We start from the raw sequence: 24,979 nt of genomic DNA, 5'->3' as shown, positions 1-24,979 counted from the left end.
AACTAGCCCTAATACAAATCTGGGGCTTGGAGAAGTTGCTGATATAAGATTTCAAGGTAAAATTAATTTGCATTGCTTGTTTTTTGTCTATGCTTTCTCATATATGAAGCTTTTTAGTGTTTGTTTTCTGATGCTAGGTATAATGTTTCCAGTGCCTCCTATTGTATTATAAGGCAAAAAGGTAACGATAATGTTTTAGGTAAAATAGTTTGCATCCATTTCTTTATCATTGCTCCCAATATTTTTCTCTTGAAAAACACAATCTGGAAAACAGACCAGACAGTTGGTTATACCTACTAGTCTTTGCATAGTGGAGTGTTTTGCTTAAAATATACAGTGTGTTTTATGCCTTGGTGATGTGATTAATCCCTGACTTGTAATCTATTTGTACAAGAATTGGGGAAACTGCCAGATTCAACTTTGTACAAATGCTAATACAAAATTTAAACCGTATCCTGATAGCTAAAATGGTCACTGCCTATCCTCTTGGGGCTTATCAATTCTTACCCGCTAACTAGGGGGCAAAGGGGGTCTTTGGAACCACAATCTGTACATACCATTCTGTGAAGACATCTTCTAGTTCCCCTTCTGACTCCTACCTACACTCCTTTTCGCCATGAGTAGGAGGTCATCATGGGGAGTTTCTGAGAGGTGTATAGGCAGTGAGAGAGAAGTCACAATGGGTAGGGGAAAGGTAAAAGGGTGTCCTGATCTGTATCTGGTAGCCAATGGATACTAACAATGGATATCCAAGATCCAAGTGTCCAGAAAAAAATGGATTTGCCATATTCCTAACAATTATTCCCCAAATAACTGTATAAAGCTAAACCTCAGCGTTAAGGGAGAAAAATAGCAAAGCCTCTTCCTACATTCTCATGGTTTCTATATTTCCTCACCCTGGCACTAAAATAATCTTCCTTTGGCAATGAGATCCAGTGGGTGTCAGTGACTAAGAGGCTCTAGGTTCCACACGTCAAGCATAGCAATACCTCTCATTTATCATAATAATTACATTCTTCATCAGCATGAATCTTAGCAACAAGTATGACTCAGAACTTTCTATTCTGAGTGTAGTCATTGTGTTTAGCTAAGGTTAAATGATGTTGACCTGAACAGCTATCTTCAAAACTTGTATTTCTAGTTCCATTCAGGGCAAAATAGTTTCTGATTATGGGAATTAAGCAATCAGTAGAGATCTCTATGGCTTGTTTGTGTATTTTAAATGAACCCCTTTCTTAAGTTTTGTCTACATTAGACATTTTCTTCAATATTTTGACCAGGTTTTCATTACAGTTTCTGAAATGGCTGTTCTTGTCTATATTTTTGCTTAAACCATACTCAGAATCAGTTTCTCTCTACCTTCTGCTGAGAACTAGTAGCTAGTTTTGCTGAAGTAAGCAGAGCTCTGGATTGTGGAACTAGTAGGGCGGTTAAGTCTACACATATGTGAAGAGTGTAACAACAAGAACAGAGAAGAGTTATCTAGGGAAGTACAAGAGAGAATAGTTATGCCCTTCCTGCAAATGAAATCAGTGCTATGAAATTGTTCCCCCAGGGCGGCTATGAAATCCCTGCTGAAAGCAGCACTTACTAGGCACAGGGCAAAGATTCAGTTGACAAGCACAGTGACAGCATTAACTCAGAGCCCTAAGACACTGGTGATGTCAGAGCATACCTCTTCAGCTTTTACTTTCAACAGTCTTTCCCTTCCTCCTATTGGCTATTACAGGGGTGGGCAAACTTTTTGGCCCAAGGGCTACATCTGGGTATGGAAATTGTACGGCGGGCCATGAATGCTCACAAAATTGGGGGTTGGGGTGCAAGAAGGGGTGAGGGCTCCGGCTAGGGGTGCAGGCTCTGGGGTGCAGGAGGGTGGGACCGAGGGGTTTGGAGGTGGGAGGGGGCTCAGGGCTGGGGGCAGGGGGTTGGGGCGCTGGAGGAGGGTGCAGGGTCTGTGCGGTGCTTACCTCAAGCAGCTCCCGGAAGCAGCGGCATGTCCCCCCTCTGGCTCCTACGCAGAGGCGCGGCCAAGTGGCCCTGTGCACTGCCCTGTCTGCAGGCACCGCCCCATAGTTGCTGGCCACTGGGAGCTGCAGGGGCGGTGCTTGGAGAGGGGGCAGTGTGCAGAGCTCCCTGGCTGCCCCATGCATAGGAGCCAGAGCAGGGACATACTGCTGCTTCCCAGAGCTGTGCAGAGCCATGGCACATGTGAAGTGGGGCAAGCCCCAGACCTGCTCCCTGGCAGGAGGTTCAGGGCCGGATTAAAATGTCTGAAGGGCCAGATTCAGACCCCGGGCTATAGTTTGCCCACCCCTGGGCTATTAGCTCTGACCTTCTCCCTCCCCTCTACCTAAGAGGCCATTCATTCCCCTCCTATATGCTTCTCTGCAATCTTCCCTCCCTCCTTAGTCCCTTCTTTCCTGTCTGCTCCCCTACTTCCTACCACTTCCTCAGTGTCACTGTCCACTCCTTTGTCATTATTATTAACTCATTCCTCTTGCCCTTCCTCCTTGCCCCTCTCCTGTATCTCCATACTACATTTCAAATAGAGATGTTTGTATATACACATAAAAACCAACTCCCTACATGCTGCTGTGCAGAGCATCCCTGTGGAGATGGGGTCCATGTTGTCCACAGGAGTGCAGCCCCATAAATTCAACTCTCCTCTCACCTCACACCATGGAAGTACACAGTTTCTGCTGCCACAGGGACATCTGCAGTCCAGAGATGGCCCTTACAGGGCTCTTGGTCTTTCCAATATGTTGGTGTGTATATCATAGTTGTTCAGGCTTATTGTCAGAAGGTAGCTAGTCCTCTGAAGGGTCAGGGGCTTAGCCTACTTCTGACAGGCTCCACAAGGGGAAATGAGGCAATTCAGACTAATTAATCACTGAATAACTGGAAACAAGTTAATTGGGTAGGGAAGAACCTAGGCATGATGAAAGGGACCGTTTCCAGTGCAGAAGGGAGTTAGGAGAAGAGTGGATCCTTTGGAGAGGAACAGTCCCAGGCTGCAGGAAATGAAAGTTCTCATAAAAAAGACTTTTTTTGGAGGGCGGGGGGGTTTGGGGGTCACCTACAAAGGAAAGGCAGGGAGAATGCTCCTGGGTCCTTCTGGTTTGGTCTCCATGGGGGGATGTTAACCCAACAGGAGGGATTCTTTCCCCAGCCAGTGCCAAGAGCTTCTGGTTCTAGAAGAGAGTTCTGGGTCATGAATACCTTACTGGTAAGGGACCTTGGACATAAATGGGGTTAATGGACTCAACCCAATGCTTAATTTGTGCTGGGGCTTGCTGGGGCTGAGCCTTGGCACCTCCAGGCTTGGCAGTAAAGAAGGCATGGGACCACGCATTGAGCAATGAGAATAAAACAATATTTGAATAGCTGCTTGTTCATTCAGTTAGCACCATCCACCATGTGCACTAAGGATGGGGAACATGTGACCTAGTTATTAAAGAGGGCATCATAACAAATGTGCACAAAGGAGCCTAATTCTGGCATTTCCAACTTTTGAATTCTTGATTTTGCAACCTTAACATTCTTTTAACATAGTTGTTTTTTAATATCATGGTATATATGTTATATATTTTTAATAGTATTAAAGCTTTTTTCATTCAAACCAGACATTGCAAGAGCTTTTATAATTATATAATTATATATCTTGAAACCTGATACTAAATATTTATATATTTAAATTTTAAAGTACGATATATATAGTAGTGTTAGGTAGGAAATAGTTTTACTGTCCTGAGATATTTATTTTTTCCTATTTCAAACTGGGACAAAAAGTTGAAATCTCAATTTTTCAGAAATTCATAATCTGAGAAAAATTTCTGATTGGGTCAATTGAAATGTTTCATATTTGATAATTTCAAAACATTGTGATTTGATTTCAACCTTTTAATATATTTAAAACCTTTTTTTTTGTTATCCATTAACTAAAATTTTGGAACAAAAGGTTGTATTGAATCCAAAAACTAAATTTTTCATTTGAAAATGTCAAAATGGAGCATTTCAACAATTTTGAAACTTTTAAAAAAAATTTCAAATTATTAATAAAAAATGACTCTTTCTGGATAACAATTCCTGTTTGGATGAATCAGCATTTTCCAACATCAACGACAAATATTTAGCTAGAAAATTCCCAACTATCTCTCATATGGAATCATCCCAAAAATTCTACTTTGGACTTACATGTTGCATTTCCTCTCCTGTTTTAACAGATCACCATCTTTTATTCTTCTTAATCAGAGTAAGTGAGACTACTGATTTGGTTACCAGTTGAATCAGCAAAATAGTCTTGTATCTCCATGTAGAGTCCTAGCCTCTGACACCTGGTAGCCTCTAGTGAGCCCTGCCCATATGAAAGTACAGATTGAAACTTCATATGAATCACTACGTAAATATTCCAGTGAATCTGATGTGTGACATTTGATTTAATAATAAAGCAATTTAAAGCAACTAGAAAGTAATGGTCACCTGAAGTCAGGAGCATAACAGACAGTGATTGACTTGCTTGTTCTTCTGTTAAAGGGATCTGTTTTGATATAATCTTCCTTTTCCCTTATAACCTCTGCTCATGCTAAGCAATTACTTTGACACATTAATACCCTCTCTAGGGTGCACTGTCAATTTAAGATGAACAAAAGTAGACTAGGCAAAATACTAAAACCCTTTTTTCATATAATTTCATTACTAACATTTTAAATGGGCCTGTTGAGATTTATGCTAGGAATTTAAACATCAATTTAAAATGAAAATGCCACTTTGAATTTGGGTGTGTTTTTCTAAGAACTTAAAGTGGATCACAACTAAACATGTATCTCAAGGGCAAGGATAATAAATGATTATCTTATTATTCCCTGACATTGTGCCTGGCACTGGACAATAATGACTGCATGCCCAATAACTCTGTAATTGGACCCCTTTTCTATCAGAATTATTCAGCTAGGCTTTAACAAATTGCATTCCTTATGGGGATTCCCATTTGCATTAAGCAAATCGTATACAGTTGTGATAGTGAAGGACTACAAGGGATGTACCCACTGTTTTCCCTTCCAAAATAGTAGTTTCCATTATATTTCCCCTTCTAGTGACATTTTCTTGGTCTCCCTTGCCTTCCACCTACTTTGAATCTTTAAGAGGGAATCTTTCCAACTGCTACATTGAATGGGCACCTACAATTTCCAGATTCACTCTGATATCTAGATGTCATATTACTTTGTATGAAGTGGCCCTGCAGCCATGAAAAAGACCTTGTAATCAAAAGTTTTAAATCAGTATTCCTGAAATGGGGACCCTGACCACTTGTCATTAAATATACTATGGTAATGGCACATATAGCAAAGTTTTATATCCATAAAAAGAAATAGATCAATAAAGTAAAACAAACAAACAAAAACTCCAACAAAACAAAATCAAAACTACCTGTGGCCCCCATTCAGGAAATCAAGACTATTAAAAAAGTGCACTTAAATTTTAAGCACACTTTAAAACCCACTGAAGTTAATGGGACTTGAACACATGCTTTAGGTTGAGCATGTGCTTAAACTCTTTCCTATATCAGGGTTTATGCTAATTTAACGTTATGGCTGATATTTTACATACAGAAGTGTAATGGAATTTGAAAATGTGGGTCCCAGTTTAGCCATAAATTGGCTCCCACTCGCATTTGCTGTACTTTGTATTATGGAATATGTGTTTTACTTCAATACTTTTATATCTATGAGAATATATAATTAGGGATTATCCATTTGAATTTCCTAACTATTCTGTATGTAAAATATCAACCAAAGAGCTACATTGCATTTTGTTTGTATTTGATTTCTGCAGTTTATTCTAGTTCTATTTTGTTTTGTAAACAACAGAGGGCTGTGTGTTTATCTTGGGGTCATTAGATTTGAAGTAGTAGTAATTTGTGCTGCCAGCCAAAATGTAACACCTTTTTAAGACAGGAACAAGTAATATGAAATTAAACTCCTGTTTTTATGCCTTTTCTGCCTAAAAATACTAATCACTCTGTTTACCTTTACTGGAGTGAAATCCCACTGTCCATAGACTTGAAAGGGAAATATGGGTTTACTTATTTAAAAAAATGTAGTTTACACGGTTTGGATGTGTGATGCTCTATTAGTAACCAATATTTAGAATTCCGAGTGGTCCTAATCTCTTTCGCAGGGATGCCCCACGTTTAATGTGGGATTTCAGTACTGAACTGAACTAGTGCCTTGTCTCCTCCTTATTGGTTTGACCAGTGTTTCTGTCAATCAGGGGATTTGCAAATTTATTGGATAATTTGTTTTTCCAGGGTCCATCAAACCAAACAATTACTGTATCGCCAACAGATTGAAGTATTTTACTAATACATTCTAGATATTGGCTATACATTCAGATTCCTTCCTTTTCCAAATGCATCTCATGGCCTTCAGGTGGTTAGAATGATCAGAGAGTTGTACATAACACTTGTTAATATATATAACAATATATAGTTAACCAAAGCAAATATACAGTTTAGCATGAGATCAAGACTGGCCCATCTGCGTGTCTTTTTTTAGTTCCTCTTCCTTCATGCTAGAAACATTACTCACACTGTAATGTTTGATCAATCAAGCAGGATAATATTGTTTTGAAGACTTCACTATATATCTTTATTGATTTCCTTAATTCCTTTGGATTACTCTAAGCATTCTAGGTACTAACATAATTTGTTGATGACTCTTTCTGATCTTTTCACTGGTAATTTGCAGATAAGGTATTTTGTGTACGTTGACACAAAAGGGTACACAATCCACTTTTCGATAATGCTCTATCACCTTTTAAATCAAAGGCAGGGGAGAGCGGTAATCTTAGAGAGAGGTTTTTTTGTTTGCTAGGAGCTCAATAATCCCAGTTAAAATTGATGAGCAGTCATCTCATTTTTTCATCAGGTACATTCTTGTCAAATAACACAATTAGCTAAACTTCATTTTCAGCATTCCATCTGAATTGTTATTTGAATAGTTTATGAAAATCAGAGGTGTTATGTGTGGGTGGAGTGCTATACAACTGCTTTTAAATGAGCTGATTTTCATAGCACATAGTCAGCCATTCAAGTATTTTCTGTGACATGAGGTGGGCATTGTTTTTGCTCATCTATCTCACTGCAGCAGGCTTGAAATGACTGCCAATTAGTCACTTCATAAATCAGCAAGGAACTGGAATTGTGAAGAATCTGTTCAGCATAATTTAGTTAATTAAAAATTAATTTATTTCATTCAGTACAGATAGCATTCATAAATTACAAATCAAGGTTAATCATAAAAACATATATCCCTCTGTAATTCAAAGGAGACTTGTCATCAATTATTTTCAAAGGGCTATTTAAAGATAGTCCTGGTGAGTCTATTTTTTAGTAAGGACCCTCTATCAAGCATAAAATTCTAGCACCATTGAAATCAATAGGAGTTTTGGCACTGACAGCCATGTGGTCAGGATTTTACTTCAGATATTTAAATAGTATCATCTAATAACGTGTGTTGTCCTGTTTGTTGGTTTCTTTCAATAATCTAATACAAGTTGTATCAAAATTCCCCTTTACTTGTTTGCAAAAATAATGTATGCTATGTTGTATGCTTAGTAGACACAGTGTAACTGTCTTTCCTGCTAATTATTGCCAACTAGTAAAAATTAATGGTAGATTTTTCTGTCTTTGTTTAGATGGTTTTTTGGACCAGTCACGCGAGCAGATGCAGAGAAACAACTGTTGTGCCCTGAAAATCAGGAAGGAGCCTTCCTAATCCGAGAAAGCGAAAGTAAAAAAGGCGAACTCTCTCTTTCAGGTATCACAGTTTTTTACCTTGAGAAATATTGTAAGAGTTTTTCATTTGGCTTGTTTTTCTTTTTTTATTTTCTAGAGTGATAAACTGCATGCATGAGAATGAAATTAAAATCTATAATAATCTCTTGTTCCCAGGAGATACATGAAAGTTGGCAAGAGCCATAGGCCTTTAGTAACTTTTACTTTTAGCTCTTTATTAATATGCTCAAAATTCAAATTAACTTTCTGTGCTTATTGCTTTTCATTGTTCCAGCTGCCCTGAAATGGGAAATGTTTTCATAATTAAAGAGCCACAAACACATTAGAGTTGTACATCAATGCATCTACTGGTTCAGAGTGGAAATGAAACACATGTTGGCACTTGGCAGATCTATACAGGATATGAAAACAGTAGAATCTCTAGAATATATCCTTAGTTTTAAACTGATCTTTTTGTGGAATCGGTTTGCAAAACTAGACTTCAGAAACACATGATCAATCTTCAGTGAAAAGTTAGTTGTATCTATGGTGGTAGGTTTAATTTTTTTTATTTATTTAAGATCCCTCATTCTGGCTTCAAGAGATGTGATGGACTTCCTGGTAAAATTTGTACCTGAAAATAGACTGACTACCTACCAAATATGGAAAAGCATGATTTTACTTACAGGAACCAACCTTGCTTCTTTTTAACGCTAGTCCTAATAGGTAATATGAAATATTATCCCATGATTGATTTTCCTGGACACCATTCACCAGATCTGTGATACAAATATAAGCCAAGAGAATGATACGAGAAGACTGTCAGTGGGGGTATAATGTTGTATACCTGGAGATGTACTGGAAGCAGCTTTCAAAGGTTTTGCTCACAGAGTAGTCTAGTGACTCTTCAGTACTTGCATTATATTAGGATGGTTCCACACACTCGATTACATTAGCCCAGTAAAGCATTTTGCTGTTACTGGAATGGAATGCAGTAGAGGTTGCAGTATTTTTGAGGCATGTGTCAGCATGCTAGGAAAGTGAACAGCTTGTCATCCACATACATTCTGGCTGTGGTAAGTCACCTGGAGACAGCTTAGGCTTTAAAGCACAATCAAAAAGTATCTCACATCTCTGTCAAGGCTGACAAAGGCAACAAAATACTGCAACTCCAGCTAGTATTTCAAAGCGATATTTTCCATTTCCTTGAGGTTGCTCAGACATTGAGATCAGTGTAAAACAAGAAGAAACTGCACCGTTATGGATCATCCCAGACTTATGCTTTGGGATGTTTATGAAGATGTATAATTACACACATACATAATTATATTCATATAATATGTAACCAGTGAATTATAAGAGAGGAACCTGAACCAAAGCCTAGGATCTGAAAACCTCCACACTTTGAAAAAAGCATGAGTCTGTTTCAGAAGTTTGTGGTTCTGACCCATTTCTATTAATTGTGTGATAGTTCAGTATTGTGCAACAATACTTCTTTAATGAAGACCTCTACAAAGTGGGATTTGACTATTGCAGGAGAGGAGAGGTGTCAGTTTAGACATAATTTTGAGTCCCTGGAACAAATGTATTTATATTGAGGGGGAACCATGTGAAACTCCCAGTGTTTTCAGCTGTTTGACTTTGGTTTGGAGTTTAATTTGTACCTGAAGCTCAAAGAAAAAACCCAGAGGATTTGACTCTGCGAAGATCAAAATAGATACATATTTTTGCCCAAGCTCCTGTAACCTGAAATCTATGAGGTTCACACTAATATATAATGGAGCCAAAGATATAAGAAGGAGAGATTAATAGGAAAATCTATTTAGATGACAGGCGGGAAGAGGAAAAAAGCGTGTCTTTTATTAAAATGAACACATTTCATTTCTAATGTGTCATTGTGGAAAAACCTCACATTTTGTAAATGATTTAGAAGGGAAACAAGACTGTTAGAATTCAACTTCAATTTATGATTTTAAAGAGAGGTTTTTGTGTGCCACAAATGGTTAAACTGAGATCGCATCAAACTTTAGATAGGTCATAGAGATCTGGTGCTATCATCCTAACTGCTTGATGTTTGTCATATCTTTTTTATATTTAAAAAATATGTATGTTGCAGAAGGAATTTTATGTTGATGATTCTAGCATCTGGTGCATTAATTTTTAAACATGCCTCTGCCATCATAGGCAATGCCTCTTTTTAATTAAAAGCCATAATTTAGATGTGTTCAGCTTAATTGAGTGTCACTGCCAATAACAGCAAGAGGCTTGTCTCTTATTCTTGAATAATGATATCTGCAAGATTTACGGCATTAAATGACAATGCATTTAAGCACCTGCTATACTTCTATACATACATTTAAAACTCAGATACACCTGTTGCTACAACCTTCTTTTTAAACTTTAGATTACAGAAGGCAAATACACCTATCCTCAGTAAATTGCATGGAGGTCCTGAATCTGAGTTTATTGCTTGCCTACAGACTTGGGCCATGTGGGCTGCCTACCCCCTCTTTCTAGGGATGAACATAGGACTCCCCCGATCCCAGTCCTGGGAGTGGAAGCAGTCAAGATAATTTGGCAATTATGTGTCTTTTTTGTGCTCCCAGGACAGCGCAAGCTGGTGGGGAAGAGACTGGTCAGACAAAGGGAGAGGGGAGAGGTTGCGCTGTAGTTTTTGAGGTCTGTCCTTTTGCCAAGTTGCTGTTTGTTGTTGTTGGTCTGTATTTGAGAGGCTGTCTTGGTTTAAATTAAAAAGACAAGGTGTCATAGGCGCTGACTTTTATTTTTCCCAGTGGGTGTTTCACCCCCCCCTCCATCCAAAGGCCCTGCTCCTACTCCTCCGCTTCCCCTGAGGCCCCTCCCTTGCTCTGCCTCTTCCTGCCCCCACTCTGCCCCTTCCCGAAGGTCCCCCCCGCCCCCCCCCGCTTGCTGCTCTCCGCTCTCTCCCAGCACTCGTGTGCAACCACACTTGCCCTTCATAGCGCTGCTGCAGGAACAATCCCGCGGCAGCGCTTTGAAGTTTCCAGTGTAGACATACCCTAATACTCAACCCTGGGGCTTTTAAGGTGCTACCAGAATACAAATAAATAACTTCTCAAACATGCAGGTCCTCCACACAAAAACAAATTTCATCTACAGAGAATAGGAAGTCAGTTAAAGTAACAGGATGGGCAAAAGTATTGTCTTGCTTCCCAGTGCAAGAAAGCATTCTCTGGACCCCCTGAAATAGTGAAATAGAACCATAAAAGTAGGATTGATGATACTTTTTTCTGGTCCAGTGAAATTGGTATTTCACATTTGTATCCTAGCTACAATCTCATTATAGGGCTGTGAATGATGATAGTTACCACAATGTTCTGAAAATTGGGCATCTCCCAGATCTTAGTTTATAGTGTATTCGGAAGGTGTCAATACACCTTCTTTCCCCTCTTTCTATGTTTTGTTTTCTCTGTTTTGTTACTGAATTACTCTATTTCAGTTCTTTCCTTCAACCTGATCCCAAATTATGCATCACCAAAATGTACTCAGTATTTTAAATACTATATTAGAAAGAAACAACTTTTGAGGCTCATTCAGTCTAATTATTTTTATGATCTGGAAATATACCTGCTTCTGACCCTTATATATAGAAAATCCCTTCTTTTAAACGGCACCTATTCGCCCTCTGGTGGCAGTTATTGGCAATCACATGCGACAATACGAATATGTATTCCTGCATAAGGAAGTGTGAGGGTGCGGGGGGATATTCTATTCAATTAAAATTGGATTAATGATCAGAAAAACTCACCGTATGCTAACCTTTTAATTGACAACATTTTGAATGATTCTAACATTGCAGGAACTTATATCAAACATACACACATGCCTGCCTGTGTATGTATATATAATATAATGAGGGTATGATGGTGTGGTATGATGCAAAGGCTTTATCAGCATGACAAAAGGGGAAATAAGAGTCTTCTCAATATTTAGATCTTCAAATTAGAGATGAGTCCCATATACTGTATTACAAGTACACACATTAGGAGGGGAGGGGAAAGGGACTGAGATATATATTAATTTGTTTTTCCATTAAAAAAAAAAAGAGGCTCCACTTGTCAACAAGACTACATTATATCGACTTGCTGGAATTGTAGTTCCTAAAAAGTGTACTGAGCATACAAACGGACAGATTTTCCCACCATCAACCCTCAGATTCATTCTGTGGGAAGGTATTAATGGGGAGGAAACTGTGTGATGTCACCTAGCAGCGGCAAGGTGCCCAAAATAACTGATGGGGCTGCAGGTAGCAAGAAACCCCACCCATTTCTGCTTTCCCCCTCCCTCCTCACAGGCTGACAATATTTTCCAAGTAAAAAAAAGGGATACCCCCATTGTGGTGGGGTGGACAGTAGGGATTTTGGTGAGGGATAAAGGAGGGTGACAGGCAAATGGGAATTAAAGAGGGACATCCTCCAGTGGCAGCCAGGTCAACCATATTACACTATGTCTACAGTGTAGCTGACAGCTGTGGTATTAATGATGGGACTTACACCCATAACCCCCCCTTGAGGAGTTCATCTCAAATCATTTCTTTGGAAGTGGAGGGAGAGTTGTCTCGGTCATGGACAAATGTGCAGATCCATGTTAAGTTTCTGCTTCTGCACCAATTCTTGGTCCCTGACACTACCTCTTCTACGCCCTCAGATCAGGGCCCTGGCTGACTGACTGACATTCTTTTATAAAGGGGGTTCCTAACCTGTCTGTGATGGGAAACAGAAATGTGAATACATCCCTGTTCTTCCTTGCACTGTATATTGGAACAAAACTGCAATCATGGAACTAGACACAGGCTACACATTCCTCTCGCCTCCTCCTTTCACCCAGAACCACCAGAGAGTCCTCTGTGGGGTTCTAGGAAAAGGGCAGCAGTGCCATAGAACACACAGACCCTCCCATGGCCACCACCGTCATCTTCCACCCTCAGAACTCATGGTCATAATTTACAGAGCAACTGAAGAGTAGTGGAAGCCCTTCCAGGAGGGTCCACAAAGAGGCAAAATATTAAAGTGCATGCTGCCCTTTGTTCGAAGTGTGATTAACAAAGCATTTATTAATGGAAATGCAAACATTTACCACAGAAAAATAAACTAGTGTGACATTATTGGGCTAATTTGCACACATGCTGAGCACTCACAAATCTCACTGACATCTGTGGGGGATTCATGTGCTTAGGACCTCACCAAGTCAGATCATATCATATGTAACTCTTCTACCAGGTAGGGTCAGGTTCACTATCTAGGGGTGCTTCTTAAAATGATGAAACAAATCCAGCTTGAGCCCCTGCCCAAAATACCTATTGGGTACTTCTAATAGGCAATTCTTCCTCCATTCACAAGCACTGAGTCTTGACTATAACAAAAAGAAAACTTTTACTGAGGGGAGAGGGAGCACAGCATTAATTTAAGAATACACAGCAACTATGAGTCAAAAGTACGCAAACAACAAGTAAATCACCCATGCCATTGTATCTTGGGCCATAGTCCTTTGCCTCAGTTTTCCACCTTGCCATGTGAAATTTGCAAATTTGCCTTTAGCACCACACTCCCCCCTTTCCCTCTGTTGCACCTCACTCATGGTTTGTTGTCCGAGGTCAGCAAAGTCCCAGATTTCAGGGGGTCTGGAGTTGGATGGGTTCATCTCCAGCCCAGGGTGGGAGAGGGAGTGGAGGGAGGATGGGTGAGCAATGCCTCTGCTACTGCTACCTCTCACTCCCGTCACTTGTAAGGAGGTGAGACAGTGATTGGGTGAACTTAAATAGGTATTTAATAGGTCCTTTAAATAAGTCAATTAAATACATGATTAAATACACTAAGCTCCATTGGGTCAATGTATTTAATCATGTATTTAATGGATAGCATATATACCTATACATCACGTATTAGCTAGTAATATATTTAAGCATGTGCATAATCAGTATAAATATAAGCATAGTTTAGTTTGTTTCATCAGACCTTTGCCTAACCCTTTTTGGGGAAGAAGTGCAAAACATTTTTGTCTTCCTATGCATTCTGTTATTCAGCTCTTGAAATATCCCTGATTTGGGTCCAGGACACAGACGAGGTTCAAGGATGAAGATACAATTAAAGGTCATGATGATCCAGCCATATATAATCAGGGTAAAAAAGAAAGTCCCAAAAGTCCCTGTCAGATATTAAGATGTATAGTTTTGTGATTGCTAATAATAAGTATATAAATATGTTACATAACCTACTATGTAACACAGACTCTTCTATTTGGTCACAGAGATTGTTAATTATTATTATGTAAAAAATCAGAGAAGAGGGGTGTTGATAGAAAGTAGGGTGTCATCTTGAGTTTAAAATAGCGTAGACAGACTAAAGTCTTTGCCTTTGTTTATGTATAACCTTGTTTATATATACTCAGCCAGATAATTGGCCTGGCATGCCTTAATTGATCACTGGGGTGTGGCACCCTGCACCTCTGCTGAAATAAACCTGTTCCTTGAATTTGAACTCTGGAGTTAGCAGAGGTTTTGTCTGCTACAGCAAACATTGGATATCTGCTTTGCTAGGTTCATAGCATGCTGTGGGACTGGTTGGTGGTGCTGAAAACATCCCTACATCACCTCTTGCTTCTGTCACTTGCTGCTGTTGCCACTGCTTCCACAGTCTACTGTATCCTTTGTCTGGTCCAATCCAGTTCCACAGCATCATGACCATCTACCTCAGCTATTAGTAATCACAGCTTTAGGGTTTTCTGGGTGAGGAGGCCCCTTGCTGCTGCATCTCTAATCATACTACCTGAGGTTCCACCACCTAGCCCAGTTGTATAGTGATTTCAATGTGTAGTAGGAATCTCATTGCTGTTGCTGCTGCTTTCTCTGGGCTGTGTTTCACCACAACACTGCCTCCACATCAGGCCTAAGGCTCAGCCCCTAGATCACCAATGATTTCACCTCCAGCCTATTAAACTCTGGTTTTAAACATGGGGGAAGAGGAATCAAAGAACATCTAGAGCTCTTAAACAGTCCTCTCTATCAGATAGGAACACCCACTCATCCTCTCCTTCCTTTGGATTTGTCTCACTACCCCATGCTTAGCAAGTGAGGTTCAGGTTATATGACATCTCAGCTGGCGCATATTAAGTACAGCTCTGTTTCCCTTTAATCATACAATAAGGATAACAACATTTCATTACCCCTGCACTGAAGACTTAAATAAATGTTAACCCAAAACAGCCAAAATTGATCACATAGGCAAAGTAGGTGTGTCTATGCAAATAAGGTCTGCCCGTGAGGTCTTTTCCACCAGTTTATCAATAGATGGCAGGAGAGAAATCATTCAGACCCCTGGCTTACATGCAGTGTGTGTTTGCTTTCAAATGTCTGCCATTTGGAAGTGGCTCTTTGGAATGCTGACACTGATTAACTAAATATTAGGAACAGATGAAATTGCTTTGCTGAATTAGACAATCTTTGGTGTCTTTCATGTCTGAAAGGGTGGGAAATATAAGCCACCCAGGGAAAAATGTCTTGCTATGTCTATGTGTTAGATCCTATGGGTCAGAAATTTTCCAATCCAGGTGGCTAAAGTTAGGCTTCTAAATCCATATGTAGGCACCTAAATGTAAGGTGCATCATTTTGAGGAGGACTTATGGGTGGTAGGCATCTTTGTGTCAGGTGAGGGTTTCCAAGTGTTGGGGAAGGGGTCCTAGGTCTTAGCCACAGGCCTCTGCACAAACACCAACTCTCCCTCAGAGGGGGTCAGACTTCACACCTGGATCAAGCACCACACTTAGCAATAGAATAACACTTTTATCTAATCCAGCCAAAGCCAGGAGTAGATCCAGGTCAGGATCTCTAGCAGTGGCTACACAAACTCCCTTGCTTCCACCCCCATATGCATAGATACATACAGACTCTGTGCTGCACACCACTGCAGTCCACTCCTTGGGTCACTCCAACCTGTCCATGCAATCTGATGCTGGTGAGAAATGTGAGCTCAGACTGGTGGGTCTTGCTGTACAGTAGGGTTGCCAGGTCTCCAGTTTTCAACCGAACACTCGGTCGAAAAGGGACCCTCACCAGCCCGGTGAAAATGAGCAAGTGAGTGAGGGTGGGAGAGAGCGAGCGACAGAGGGAGGGGGGAAGATGGAGTGAGCGGGGCAGGGCCTTGGAGCAGGGGTGGGGCAGAGGTGTTCAGTTTTGTTCCGTCTGAAAGTTGACAACCCTATTGTATGGTCTCAGCTGTCCTGTCCAGGCCCCAGGCTGTGCATCTGTACAAGCACCAGTACAGCAGCTGGCTCTCCTCCAATCAGCTTCTAGTTCAGACTCTGCCCTAGTTACTTCTCCTGCTCCTCTTTCTTTGTTCTCTCTCCAAATCTTCCCAGGGCTGGTTTCCCATCCTGCCCTCATCTGCTCATTGGCTCAAGACCTCCCAGGTGGTCCATAATTAATTCTGTGTTCTTGTTTTGTGCCAATCGGGTTTGCACAGAGTGTGGGGGAACGGGGGATAGGATGGAGAAAGGAAAGGGCTCTGCTCAGTCCCACACCTGCCGCGACGTAAACACACCTGTCCCCAGGTGGAGGGCATACCCCATGGCTTGGCCGCCCTCAGCATTGCTGTATCAGTTGGGAAGGGGGGCCCCTCGATCTTTGAGGACTTCAGGGTGCTTCTGCCTCATTGTGCTCTTGCCCTAGCTCCCACCGTAGAGTCATGCTCGGGTGACTCCTCCCTGCTCTGCTCTTCTCTTGTCTCAGGGCTAGATTTTGGTCCCTCTTCCCCTGCCTCAGGACCAGGACGAGGGACAGGATGTTTCCAGTGAGGATCCCCCCCATGTGAGCCATCCCAGTAGTGGGAGCCTAGTGACTCCTTTCAGCCCTGCCTCTTGGCTACTAGGACTCAGATCTCCTCCCTACACTCTGTTTTGTGGCTCAGGCTCAAAGTGGCAAGGCCTGAACATGTTGCAGTGAACCAGCTTCTCCACTCTATCTGCTAACTCTGCTCTAATCTTGTATTTGGGCCATTTGGGCCATCCCACAGACAATGGGACCCAGGCTGTGTTCAGTTTGGAGCACCTCTGCTGGCTGAACAGAACCAGATTGCCCAGCACCTGTGGCCTGGCAGCCAGCATGTCTGTCAGAGCTCTGTTTCTATCTGTCTTGGGCTTGCAACATACTAGCAGCCATGATCTGGTTTACCTCACACAGGTGTCGGTGATGCTAATGGACCCAGTCTGAGGCCCCCCAGCCTGGGGTTCCCAGGGATCCCTGGCTGGATGCCCATGACCATGTCTATGGGCAGCCAGCCATGCATGCCAAACATCAGGAAATAGGGGGTGTACTATGTGGAGGTGCACACCATGTTGTTATACACATAGGTCAGCTGCAGCAAGTAGGAAGGCCAGTCTCTCTGCCACATCTCTGCCAAAGTCCTCAGCCCTGCTAGCAGTGTCTGGTTGGCTTGCTTGCAGAGGGCTTTGTATTTTGGGTGGTAGGCTGTCATCCTTAGCTTGTGGCTGCCATACAGAAAGCACAATTCCTTAAATGTCTGTTATTCAAAGGGCATGCCTTGGTCTGTGATCACCACGGAAGGGTTGCCATAGGGCTGGGCAAAGTAGTGCTAGAAGGCTTCTGTGGTTGCTCTGGCCGTGATCTCCCTGCGGGGTGTGGTGACCAGGAATATGGCATAATGATCCACCATGGTCAGGAAGTCAGATGCACTGCTCTGGCTTGGCTGCACCTTCATGTGGTCCAGTGCTAACAATTACAAGGGCACACGGGTCTCCATCGGCTGGAGGGAGGCCCTGTCCCCACCTCCGGGTTAGGCACCTGGGGGATTTATGGGCGGTAGGCACTTTTGAAAATTAGGTCCTTAAATATACATTTAGGAACCTGACTTTGGTTACTCTGTTTTAAAATGTTGGCCATAAGCTATATTGTACTACTATATATATTTAGTAGCTGGGAGCTTATATTTCAATTTATTTTGTAGTCTTTGATGGAGCAGTTGTGAAACACTACAGGATCCGACAGGAGGCTGGAGAAGGCTTTTTTCTTAGCAAAAAGAATATTTTTAAAACATTGAATGCTTTTGTTGACCACTACACCAATATCAGCGATGGCCTCTGTGTAAAGCTCAGGAAGCCCTGTATAAAGGTAAAGTTATTTTTATATTGTGCAAAATATATATTTTCAAACTAACCTGCTGGTTATCAGTCATAAGGTGCTAGGTTGCAAAATGACAACCTGATTCTTTGATGAAGTTGCATGGACCGCAGAACTGTTTCATTCTTGGAGCTGACACATTCATAATAAAATACCCTGACATTTTGAACAAATAATTGTGTGGCTGGAGGAAAAGAATGTGCCAACTTGTGATTTATGAATAGCTCTGTATATTGAGATAAAATCGCCAAGTTCATAACTCTAGATGTCTATAAGTATTACTGAGACAAAACCATCAGGTTCATGCAGGTAATATTTCATTGTTCAAAAAAGCTTGCAAGGGGGGTTTATTTTTTTTTAAATGTAGGGCTCTTTGACTAATTGTAGCATTTTCAAGACATACAATATCAAGTAACTGCTTCTTTTTCATTTCAAAGTTTTATTTGAAGCTCAACTAACTTTTTTGTATTAAGAAGTACCCAAGATGTGGATTTGTAGATGCTTTTTACATTCTCTTTTGTGTTTTATCTTTATCATCTGTGTGTTCCGTAAGGAAACTTCATTCCTCATAGCTGCAACTTTAACCGACATATTTTTAAACAAAGATTTATTATACACTTTGCTGAACAAATATCTAATGTTTGTGTTTGGTTCTTTACACCAGAAAAAAGTTCCTGCTCCTTTCGATTTGTCATACAAAACTGCAGACCAGTGGGAGATAGACCGAAATTCTCTGAAACTGTTGAAAAAATTAGGTTCTGGTCAATTTGGTGAAGTGTGGGAAGGTCTCTGGAATAATACCACGCCAGTGGCAATCAAAACATTAAAACCAGGTATGTCACACATCACTTTGAATTGCTAATATTGTCAGGCTGTGGCAAGAGCCCACTTTCATGTTTTGTAAAAACTCTTTATAAGAAAATCAGGGTATCTAATCATCTTCAAAGACCTGCATCTTCTGGATAATAGGTAGAATTGAGTTTGTTATTTTGAGATCCTTAAAGATTCCATGGTACTTTGTACTAAGGTTTTATATTCTGCTTACCTAAACTCCCACTGCTGTTTCATTTATTCTTTGTTCTTCAATTTCACACACACAACACAAGCTTTCTACCCCATCATATAATGTTGCTGGCACAGAATGGCGTACATGTTTCACCCTAAAGGTAGCTGCATTTCATCAGTAGGTGAAGTGATCATTTTATCTATAATCTGTGTGTTGTAAAAATCTTTCCGGTGGATAGGTGTTATATTGCTATAAAGTTTTATTGTTATAGAATCTGTATTTGTATAAATCTCTCTGTTGTTATTCAGAGCAGTAATACAGAGTAAAACACTCTAAATAGTGATTGGAAATGTGATAACACTTTGCATATTTATGACATACTCTACTAATTGCTGATGTTTATCTACTGTATATCCTTGTGTGAATAATGTGGCATCTGTTTGATTTTTTCTTTACTTTTAAAATTAATTTTGAGTATCCTTTGCATTGTAAAACAATATCTACCAGCAGATGGCACAAATCACATAGATAACAAAACCAAGCATAGGTGATATAAACATTTTTAAAAAAAAAAATAGGGATATCATAATATGTTTTCTTTCATTCAAAAAACATTTGTGTGGTTCTAATGGCTCTGATTTAGGAAAGTCCCATTGAGGGACTTAAGTTTTTAGCCTGTGTGGGATGTCTGTCCTCTTCCCTATCCTTCAAGGGCACATAATCAGTAGGCTCCTGACGATGCACCCTGGCCTCTCTGATTATTTGACGAGTATGATCCGTTTTCAGGACCTTTTGCATTGTGAACCCAGGATCTATAGAACGCAACTTATAAAACAAAATTGGAAAAAAAAGTTTAGCGTCCCAAATTTAGGGGGGAGGGATAGCTCTATGGTTTGAGCATGGGCCTGCTAAACCCAGGGGTGTGAGTTCAGTTCTTAAGGTGATCTTTTAGGGATCTGGGGCAAAATCGGTACTTGGTCCTGCTAGCAAAAGCAGGGACCTGGACTCCATGACCTTCCAGGTTCCCTTCCAGTTCTATGAGATAGGTAATGTGTGTTATTCACCTGAAGGAGCTTCACTGGGGTTTGAGGAGAGGATGATGTCACGTTACCTTCCCTCCCCTCTAACAGATTTTGGGCCATGTTAACAGATATTCCACTTCTCTCACTATCCTGCATTTAACAGCAGAATGCATAATGTGGCCCCTATATTTGATTTTTCTACTATTTTAACTCAATATTTCATCTCTTTTTCTCTGTGGCAATGCTGGAAGCCATCCATTTTCACACAGACAAAAATTAAGGTACAGCGAGAGTAAGACTAATCTCTCTCTCTCTCTTTTCTTTAAAGTGACCAGTGAGCTTGAATGCCCTAACTGAATGCCCAAGCTCAAAGGTGCTCAGCATCCCTAGCCCCACAATGGGAATGTCAGTGCTCAGCACCTTTGAAAATCAGGTGGAAAGTATTTGAAGTTGAACACCCAAAATCAATGGCCACTTTGGGCATCCAAAATTAGCGTGTTTTAAAAAAACATTTTGGCCTTCCTCTCTCTGCTTCAGTCTCTTCCTCTGTAAAACGGAAATACTATTTTCCAACCTGGAATCAGAACTGATAGAGCGACATAGAAACACAGCGTCCCCCTAGTCCTAACTGAACTCTCCCTACTAATTTTTTAAAAAGCTATCAGGAATGATAGGTCATTCAGTTATTTGGTTGGCTGATACCAATTCCATTGTACAACAAGGAAGGTGAGAGCCCAGATAATCAGCCCTTATTCCTTCATGAAAGAGATTGATTTTCAGATGTGTTCAGCCACACTACTCCTTTCCACTGAGATCACTCCCTTGACTATTGCTCAGCTACATCCCCACAGGTGTCACTGGAAAGCTTGAGAAACACAGCACAATACTACCGCATTGTCACAAGGGAAGAAAATAAGGCATTTCTGCTTCAGTTTTAATGTTTATGGTTGGTTCTTATCATAGGAAAGAGCTGTGGAGATTGGTTAAACACTTGCAGCTTCACATTGCTGATTCATCAATCCCAGAATCCATTTATTGCTACATAGATAATAAGGCAATAAAAGATGATCACATAAATAAACTGCAGTAGATTTGTTAGATAAAATTGAAAATTTTACACTGTAGTTAGCAAAGAACTATAGTTTATGTGGCACTCTGGCAATAACAGAAGCATAGCAGTATGGAGTGCTGGAAGACTTTACCTCTGATATTTACAATTAGATTGGACAAAGCCGTAGATAATATACTATAGATATTGTTCTACTCTGGCTCAGGAAATGGATGAGATGGTTTAATTCATCTTCTCCATCTCTATTTTCTATGGTGTGATCCAGCTCTTGTTTAAGTCAATGGAAGGAGTCCCACTGGCTTCACAGGGAGTGGGTTTGGGCCCTGTGATTCTATTATTGATATACCTTATAAAATATCATCATATTCTACAGTAAAGACAAAGTATTGTGATAACAAGATTCTGTGTTTAGAACACTACAGCATATTTTTCTAAGGAATTACCTTTTTTTGTAAAATGTCCTATCCCCACTCTGAAATCTCCACATTTTAATCTCCTAGCACATTGGGTTTCCAAAGCTTACTTTCGTAATTTCAGCAATCTCCATCAGACATACACCCACCCTGATATAATGTGACCCAGTATCACACAAATTTGGATAAAACGCGGTAAAACAGCGCTCTGGGGTGGGCGGGGCTGAGCACTCCGGTGGATCAAAGCAAGTTCGATATAACGTGGTTTCACCTATAATGCAGTAAGATTTTTTGGCTCCTGAGGACAGCATTATATCGGGGTAGAGGTGTATTGATTTAAATAATTTTAAATACCCTAATCAGAGTAATAAAAGCTTAGTTTATATTAATAAAAATTCAACAGAAGCCAGATGTGGTAATTTACTTCATCTTAATATAAAGGCAATCGGGGAATGGCCTCTGTAGTTCATGAGTTTTGACATTAAGATTGTTATATTCTGGGGCACATACTGATTCTTCACACTTAGAATACAGAGATATAATGGTCTTCATAGACACATAGCATAAAAAGCCAGAATTGCCCATTATATCATCTGGTATTTCCTCTTATATATCACAGGCCATTAAACTTCATCTAGTTAGCCCTGTACTGAGCCCAATGACTTATCTTTGACTAAAGCATAACTTTCAGAAAGGCATCCAGTCATGACCTGAAGGCATCAAATGATGGTGAATCCACCACTTGCCTTGGTAGTTTGTTCCAATGATTATTCACTGTTAAAAATATGTGCCTAATTTCTAATTTGAATGTGTTGGCCTTCTATTTCTAGCCATTGGTAAACTTTTCAATATTCCACTTTCAGACCCAATACCTACTCCAGGTAAAGGTGCTTATATACTTATCAAGTCACCTCTCAAATTTTTTTTTTGATGAACTAAACAGATTGAGTTCTTTAAGTGTCTCACTGTAAGGCTTTTTTTCCATCTTTCAAATCACTCTTGGGACTCTTCTCTATGCCTACTCCAGTTTTTCAACAATTCTTTTAAAAAATCCTTTAAAAATGTTTCCATTGCTGGAAGACCTCCCAGCCCCTGGAAAATCTAATTCCCAGAATGCTGCAGGAAGTGGTATTGGTGAACCTTTCCCTAAGCCAATTTCCCAATATGGTGTTAACAAGCATTGAGATACTGGAAGTCCTGGGTTGTTTTTTTTGCGAGGGGGGGGGTATACAGCTGATATCCTGTACAAAATCTGTAAGTAGTTAGATTATCACAACCTAAATTCTCCCTGCAATTTCAGTTGGATGCCTTATTCTTCCTCACTTCCTATCAATGCAGTAACATGTCACAGATCTAGTCACGCTCCTCCTGCTGGATACTCAGACTATGATGAAGGGATCCAAACACTGAATCCCATGTGCCGTAGCTTGCTGGAGCTATGCAGAGTTTAGGTGCTGTGCCTGGCTTTGGGCCTCTAGGAACTCAATCCAGTACTGACTCTGTGTATCTTGGCAGTGGGGCCCCATGTTGTCTACTATTGTACATTATTAAAATATTGCTGCATTCCACACCAATGGGCTAGGTTTCAGTGATGAAGGAAGTGGTTTCAGAATATATAATGTGTACAATAATGCAGGATGAAAGGTGATACATAAATGTAAGATATTATTATCTTTGTGTTATAATGATTATTATTCCTGGTACTTGTAAACCACCAGTTGATGACTACAAGTGAGCACCAAATTGAGCTTATGCCAAGCTTCATTATGCATCATTTCTTACAGGTCAGAAATATGAAACAAAGGGAGAAACAGTTAATTATTGTGCAACTCCTTAGTTCAGAGTTAAAATGAAATAGGCCTGGGATTAAACAGACAGGTGTATATACTAAAAATAGACAAATCTTAAAATGATTGTTAATGTCTATGTAACATTTAAATGTGAGAAAAAAAGGCAATGGTAAAAATAGAGAAAGTAGAGGCCATTAAGCATGGTATGCCCAAACAATAAAAAGAATTAGGAGTGGAGTCAAATATATACCTTTTAAATTATCCCTTTTAAAATTGTCTTTTTACATAGTAAATTATTCAGAAGGATCTATATTTTACACGTCTATAAAGCACTTACAAATCTGATGCCATAGAAAATTTGGGGTAAGAATTCAAAAAACACCCATTGACTTACAGTTAGACTTAGGCTCCTAAGTCACTTTTGAAAATTTTACCCTAGGCCCCCTAGTCTGAATAAACTGTGTTGGGTATAGGAATGCAGTAACATGTCACAGATCTAGTCACGCTCCTCCTGCTGGATACTCAGACTATGATGAAGGGATCCAAACACTGAATCCCATGTGCCGTAGCTTGCTGGAGCTATGCAGAGTTTAGGTGCTGTGCCTGGCTTTGGGCCTCTAGGAACTCAATCCAGTACTGACTCTGTGTATCTTGGCAGTGGGGCCCCATGTGCCATTTTCCTCAAGCCTCCCAGTGACTCCTGCATATTCCACAGAATGCCACCAAAGGTGTGAGCCTTCTGGACTGCAGTTTACCTTCAGGGGTACACAACAGTGAAAGCAGATACAAACTATGCACAAGATTCTAAAACACAATTACTCTTTACTTAACAGCACAAGCTATACACAGATCTAGATAAAATAATAAACACACCTGTATGCACTTTCTCTGCCTCAGTTTCCTCACCACTCTGTAGTTTTTTGGGCTTGGGCAGAATCCTCTGGGGTATCTGGGATCCTTCCCTTGCAGCTCAGTTTCTCATCAGAATCATGGAGCCTTCTCTAGTGCAGCTAGATTTTCTGACCGTATCTGGTACTGCTGTTACACCAGAGCTCCCTTCCATGAAAGCATGCCTGTTCTCTTCCTCTCTCCTGCGTAGGGTGACCAGATGAGAGGGAGAAAATATCGGGACACATGGAGTAGGGAGGGGGCTCCGCCGGCGGAACAAAAAAAAAAGAGTCGAGTGCTGCCAGCGGAGCGAAATATCAGAACAAATTGTGTCCCGACCAAAGATCGGTCGGAACGCGGGACAAATACCTAAATATCGTCTGGTCACCATACTCCTGCCCAAAGCTTCCTCTGCCTCTGAAAAGCCTTTTCCCTTATTCCTCCGTGCTTTGCCACCGCTGTCCCTTTGTCTTGTTTCAGAATTTTTCACTCTTTCCACTCCCCACATCATGCAGACAAATTGGAGCAACTAGCTTCAGCTCCTTAGCATACCCATTGTTTGGTCAGAGTACAGTAGTTAAGGTTTCAAAATTAGCCATTGTCCCTAGTTTGGTAGGCACATGCTGTACCCTATGTCAGCAAGTGGTCAATTCCACTTCCATTTAGAGGAACTCCTGGATACAATCATTTCATAATTATTACTTTGTAACACAACCAGAATTCATAAATTGTACAGACAAATTCTCCAAATTGTCACACATCTATTGTGTAGTAATGAAGGGGAGGGGAAGTTATCAATAGAATAAAAGATAAAGAAGTGACAGCGTCTCCAGAGGAAAGGGGGGAGG

At 40.6% G+C, this 24,979-nt stretch overlaps 1 protein-coding gene across 1 annotated transcript in view; it reads left to right on the top strand.

Moving 5' to 3' along the window:
* Nucleotides 1-24,979, top strand: part of FRK (fyn related Src family tyrosine kinase) — a 67,442-nt gene that overhangs the window by 20,140 nt on the left and 22,323 nt on the right. The window contains exons 2-4 of the mRNA XM_045011566.1: nt 7,696-7,817; nt 17,771-17,934; nt 18,608-18,776. Of these exons, the coding sequence (XP_044867501.1) occupies nt 7,696-7,817; nt 17,771-17,934; nt 18,608-18,776 (455 nt within the window). The remainder of the gene's footprint in view (nt 1-7,695; nt 7,818-17,770; nt 17,935-18,607; nt 18,777-24,979) is intronic.

Source organism: Mauremys mutica, chromosome 3, assembly GCF_020497125.1.
Source record: "Mauremys mutica isolate MM-2020 ecotype Southern chromosome 3, ASM2049712v1, whole genome shotgun sequence".
NCBI lineage: Eukaryota > Metazoa > Chordata > Testudines > Geoemydidae > Mauremys > Mauremys mutica.
The sequence above is the reverse complement of the archived record's forward strand: the minus strand, read 5'-3'. Positions and strand labels throughout refer to the sequence as shown.